The sequence below is a fragment of the Gekko japonicus genome, unplaced genomic scaffold (assembly GCF_001447785.1).
Source record: "Gekko japonicus isolate JY-2015 unplaced genomic scaffold, Gekko_japonicus_V1.1 scaffold3292, whole genome shotgun sequence".
Classification (NCBI taxonomy): Eukaryota; Metazoa; Chordata; class Lepidosauria; order Squamata; family Gekkonidae; genus Gekko; species Gekko japonicus.
The window spans coordinates 100,145-106,217 of NW_015160935.1; the positions used below are offsets into that span (position 1 = coordinate 100,145).

At 44.5% G+C, this 6,073-nt stretch overlaps 1 protein-coding gene across 1 annotated transcript in view; it reads right to left on the reverse strand.

The window, feature by feature from the left end:
- The window catches only part of LOC107122014 (chromosome unknown open reading frame, human C18orf21), a 9,141-nt gene extending 4,762 nt beyond the window's left edge, over window positions 1-4,379 (reverse strand). The window contains exons 1-4 of the mRNA XM_015425037.1: window positions 4,348-4,379; window positions 4,213-4,235; window positions 3,385-3,587; window positions 1,249-1,415 (exon numbers count right to left, since the gene is read on the reverse strand). Coding sequence (XP_015280523.1) covers window positions 1,249-1,415; window positions 3,385-3,587; window positions 4,213-4,235; window positions 4,348-4,379 — 425 coding nt within the window. The remainder of the gene's footprint in view (window positions 1-1,248; window positions 1,416-3,384; window positions 3,588-4,212; window positions 4,236-4,347) is intronic.
- Between the last annotated feature and the right edge of the window lie 1,694 nt (window positions 4,380-6,073).

The following is a 6,073-nucleotide window of genomic DNA, read 5'->3' on the forward strand; positions in this document are numbered from 1 at the left end:
AATGCCCATGAAGATTGGAGAGCAGACAGTCAGGATTTTGAAGGATGTTCCATTTGAAATTCGAATGAAAAGGAAAGCATACAAAGGACTGACCTTATTCTTGCAAAACCATCAAATTAGCTATCGCTGGTTGATTCCAGAAGGACTTATTTTCAAGTTCAAGGATAAAAGGGAGAAGATTGACTCCATTTTCAAAGCTCAAGACTTTTTGAAGAGACACGCCAGTTCAGAGGAGGCAGCACTCGCCAAATGGGAAGAATTGGACAGTGACAGAGACAGCGGCTCGGAGGGAGAAGTTAAGACTCCGGAAGATGTTGGAGCGGGAAAAGGCTCATCATACAATCTGAGAGATGTGAAAGGGAGGCAGCCCAAATAATGAAGAATGGTTCGGAATGCGCAAGAAAAGACTTTACTAACAATAAGCCAAAAGGACACTACTAATACATTAACAGTATTGTTTTTTACAGGTTAAGATGAAAGACGACTGAGAACTCACAGAAGAAACCAAAAGAAGATCTGTTTAATACTAACAAAAGATTAACATACTAATGAAAGTATCACCCAATCTTTTCTTAATCCCACTATATACCCTCCTCCTTTCTGATATTAAAAGCATAAATTCTCTTCTTTTTAGGAGAGTCAATAACAAAAAGAAAGAAAGAAACTCTGCAGTATCACTTCCTGGAATGCAGTACCTTTTGCAGGACTAGGTATTTGAGAGCAAGCATGGTGTAGCAGTTAAGAGCAGTGGACTCTTATCCGAAGAACTGAGTTTGATTCCCCACTCCTCCTCCCCATGAAGCCTGCTGGGTGACCTTGGGCCAGTCACATAACTGTCTCAGCCCCACCTCCTTCACAAGGTGCCTGCTGTGGGGAGTGGAAGGGAAAGTGATTGTAAGCCACTCTGAGACTCCTTAGGGCAGAGAAAAGCAGGTATAAAAACCAACTCCTCTACTTCATTTGTGAATTACTCCTCTTATCTGCGATGATGAGGGGCTGTCAACACCAGATAAGGTTAAGAAACTCCTGGCCGGCATGGATTTAGGAGTTACATTGGCTGTAGCCAATTTTTTTGCTTATGTAATTAAACTCAAAGAACCTCAAGCACGGTAAGTGGCTGGTTATTTAAATTATCTATTTGCGTTGTATCTAGTGTGACACTGCTCAAGGCCTGTAGGCTGAAGTATATTTTTTAAAAAGGTTGGAGACCTTTGAGCTATGCTGTCTCTATGAATGGGAAATATATACCTGGAACCTGATGACAATTTCTTCCTTTGAGATCCTGAATGACTGTAGCTGAAAGGCGTGGTCTTCTTCAAACATGTCGGAGTCTCAAAGGCTGAAGTTTTCATACTCCAAGATCTACTTTTTCCATAGTGTCTGGTAGTCTTCTTGCACGTATTGCAAGTGATGAGCTACAGAGAGAAGAAAGGGGGGAAAGCAGCTATGAGACCCTGCCAGTTTTAAAAAAATGTATGTCTGCCACAATTACTAATGTTGGGAGAATTCACAATTCGGCAGCAGCCTCCTCAAAATGCTTTCAGAAGAGATTGCAGATGAAGTCTTGTCTTACTGTAACACCACCATCATTGCAGCTTCTCCAAAAGCTTGTACTTGTTCCCCCTGAACAACTCAACCTTGATCTACTCTTTAATCAGGTTGTGCAAAATCAGTCTGGGTGCCCTCAACATCCATGAGAACTGTATCTTGATGCTATGCGGATAAACTTTGCACATGCACGGCCTTACCCTTTGAAGTCAATGTGCAGTTTCAAATTTCACACAGACAGTAAGTTACTGTTCAATCTGAATAAGCAAATAACAAGGCTTCCCCTGAAAGCTAAAATTGGAAACCATGGTTTCTTAAAATCCTGCTCTGAACTCAACAGGAAATAATTTACTCTGTGGGAAATAATGAAAAATCCTCACCAGGAAAGAATCTGCACGGATCAAAAACTGGCTAATTAATAGAAAACAGGGAGTGAGTATAAATGGGCAATTTTCTCAGTGGAGGATGGTAAGCAGTGGGGTACCGCAGAGATCGGTCCACTGCTTTTTAACTTGTTCATTAATGATTTGGAGTTGGGAGTAAGCAGTGAAGTGGCTAAATTTGCAGATGATACGAAGTTGTTCAGGGTGGTGAAAACCAGGGAGGATTGTGAGGCACTCCAAAGGGATCTGTCAAGGATGGGCGAGTGGGCGTCAACATGGCAAATGGGGTTCAATGTGACCAAGTGCAAGGTGATGCACATTGGAGCCAAAAATCCTAAATATAAATACACATTGATGGGGTCTGAACTGGCAGAGACTGATCAAGAGAGAGATCTTGGAGTTGTAGTTGATAACTCACTGAAAATGTCGAGACAGTGTGTGACTGCAATAAAGAAGGCCAATGCTATGCTGGGGATTATTAGGAAGGGTATTGAAAACAGATCAGCCAATATCATAATGCCCCTATATAAATCAATGGTGCAACCTCATTTGGAATACTGTGTGCAGTTCTGGTCACCACACCTTAAAAAGGATATTATAGCTTTGGAAAAAGTGCAGAAAAGGGCAACTCGAATGATAAAAGGGTTGGAACACTTTCCCTATGAGGAAAGGTTAAAGCACTTAGGGCTCTTTAGCTTGGAGAAACGATGACTGAGGGGAGACATGATTGAGGTTTATAAGATTACGCATGGGATAGAGCAGGTAGAGAAAGAGGTACTTTTCTCCCTTTCTCACAATACAAGAACTCGTGGGCACTCCATGAAATTGCTGAGCGGTCAGGTTAGAACGGATAAAAGGAAGTACTTCTTCACCCAAAGAGTGATTAACACATGGAATTCACTGCCACAGGAAGTGGTGGCGGCTACAGGCATGGATGGCTTCAAAAGGGAATTAGATAAGCATATGGAGCAGCGGTCCATCAGTGGCTATTAGCCACAAGGTATAGATAGGGGCTCTGGGGCAAGTGATGCTCTGTCTTCTTGGTGCTTGGGGGGGGGTCAACAGTGGGAGGGCTTCTAATGTCCTGGCCCCACTGGTGGACCTCCTGATGGCACTCGTATTTCTGGCCACTGTATGACACAGAGTGTTGGGCTGGATGGGCCTTTGGCCTGATCCAACATTGGTGTCTCTTATGTTCTTAATGAAAAATCTCGATTTGGCACAGCATCTAAACCATAATTGTATGTTTAGAGGAGTAACACTAACTTTGCTAAACTTTTGTAATATGAATTTTCCACACACACACCCCTCCTGACCAGTAAATTTCCTTATTTTCTCATCAGAGTTTCGAGTCACATGGTCTGTATTCTGCCTACAGCCAAGGCACAGAGATGCTTCACGAGAGAGGAGTTATTATTTTGTTCCACATGACAGCTACATAGTTTATTCTTACCAAAATGTTTTTTGATTCTTTGTACCTCTTCAGCAGCTTTCCTTGCTTGAAATTGAATTTGTATTTCTTTGCTTCTCGATGAAGTAATTTCTGTATCTGTGGCGTTATTCTCATTTTGGGCTTTAGACGAACCCTGTGGTTACCAGGAAGAAGACACTGGAAACAGAAAGGGCACACTTGGCCTGCATTGTTTGCATTTTTGCCTGCAAATAATAAAAATAGCATTAGGAAGTTGCTCCTTTTCCCAATATATTTTATTGGTTAGCGCAGGGTTTCTCAAACTGGGGTTGGGGACTCATGAGGCTCTGTTATCTACTTTCCCTTTCCTCAGACTGCCAGACTTAGTAATTTCTTAGGAAACATCCAATGACAGAACTTAACAAACCCAACAAGAACCCAAGAATTCCACATCTAAAAGAAAACTACATAGAGGCCCCATTGGTGATAGATCAAGATAGGTAGCCGTGTTTGTCTGTAGCAGTAGAAAAGAGCAAGAGTCCAGGAGCACCTTAAAGACTAACAACAATTGTGGCAAGGGAGTAGCTTTCCTGAGTCACTGCTCACTTCCTCATGAAAGCTCCGCCCCTGCCAAAGATTTTGCTACTCTTTAAGGTGCTGCTGGACTCTTGCTCTCTTCTATGGCTATAGACCCAAGTGCTCTGAGAACCTACTAGCATCTGCTACCAACCCTGGTGGCCCAGGGAACCAGTGACTGCAAAAAAAGTAAGGATGAAGGAACTCGCATCTTAGTGCTGAGCCTTGTACTACCAATACAAGGGATGCAGCCCCTCTGCATCTGTAAGACAGCAGGCCTCCCATGTGACCCACCTTCTACGTTGCTGCGTGTCCATCTGTAAGAAAGGCAAAGATAAAAGGGAGTATTACTTATATATGATTACCAGTTCCAATGAGTCTATGCTTTCTGTTTCACAGACACAGTTTTTCATCATCATTTTACAGTGCCTTTTGAGCAAGCAAAGTTTCTTGGCTACCATAAGGGCAACCCTGCTGCATCAGACCAACAGTCCATCTAGACTAGCAATCTGCCTCCCACGGAAGCTGACCAGGGGCACAGAGTCCAAAGCCACCCTCTATTGCTGCCCTGGCATTCAGAAGCACAATGCCTATGCAAATGGAGGTTCCAGTCAGCTGTCACAGCTAACAGCCACTGACATCCCTATCTGGCATGAATTTGTCTAATCCCCTCTTAAGGCCACAGGAGCTAACAGCCTCATATTAATCTTGTATGACAGGTAAACAGTCCCTGTACTGGAGGTGCTAAACAGAAGTTACAAGAATAAGAAGAGTGCTACCTGTAAATACATCAAGGGAATGAGCACCCCTAAGCATAAGCACTGATAGGCTATGGCTGTAGAGCATGCAGAGCAGATCTGGGTCTTGTCAATGCATTGATGGCAACTTCATGGGAACTGTAACCACTTTACTTTCCATGAAGGAAGAAAGGTAAGATATGGATGCATGGATTGCGACAATGTAGTCCATGATGACACGTTTTAGGTCTACTGTCTCCCCTCCACCACCCTTTTCCTCTTTCTCCCACTCTCCCGCGATTTATCAAGTTGTAAGGTCTACTAAGAGGGAAACTGGCATGAAAACACTATAGACTTGTCTAGCCCCAAACTGTAAAGTCCTCTGCTTAGCATGTGCCCAAATCTGTCCCACTTATTAGACAGCAGGGGATGGTGGTGTCGGTATAGTATCTGGGAAATGGGTTTAAATCAGTGCCTGAAGTTGTATTTAATGGGTGGTCTTAGGCCAGCCCCCCTCTTTCTGCCTAACCTACATCACAGTGTTCAGGCAGGAATAAAATGGAGATGAAGAGAGCCACGAATGGCAGCCTTAAACTCCCTGGATGATGGGTGGGAATAAAATACACTAAAAAAAAAAAAAGCAAAAAAGCGTGCCATTGACTAGTTTACGGTTGCCAACTCTGGGTTCAGAAGTGCCTGGAGACTTGAGGGCGGAGCCTGGGGTTGAGGGTAGGGATAGTCCTTGGAAGCAGGGGTGGGTTAAGGCTCACTGGTGCCCTAAGCACTGACCAATCTTGGTGCCCCCCCTCCTTTCCACACCGACCCAGTCCATTTTAGTTGTTGACCTGTCTGACCAGATATACAATGCAGGTTGCAGCAATACAAAAACGTACTCATATGATAACACAATATACTGTACAAACTAAGGTTTTCACCCTTTCCCGAACTTTGTGGTGCCCCCTTTGGCCCTGGTGCCCTAAACACCTGCTTAGTCTGCTTCATGGTTAATCTGCCCCTGCTTGGAAGGGTATGCAGCCCACCTCCCACGTTCTCCAGGAGAAGCGGAAGAAATGCTTTAAACGATCAATCAATCGGCGATCCGCGTAGCCTGGAGACGGGCCGTGCTTGCTGGAGGCTGGCAACAGTCCCGGCTGCCTGCTCGGCCTAACAGGCCTCCTCATTCATTCATTCATTCATTCAGCTTCCCCCCCCCAAAAAAAAATATTGCGGGCCACCCCCAGTGTTCCCTCGAAGCTGAGTTAGTGTGAGTGAGCTCGCAGTTTTTTAGCCTCCAGCTTTTGTCTTCGCTCAGGAAGGAGGGGCTCCAGACTTTTGCCAGGAGCTCACAAAGCAGAATTTTTGCTCACAGGATTCCACAGCTGAGAGGGAGCACTGCGCGCCCCCCCCCCCCGGAGTCC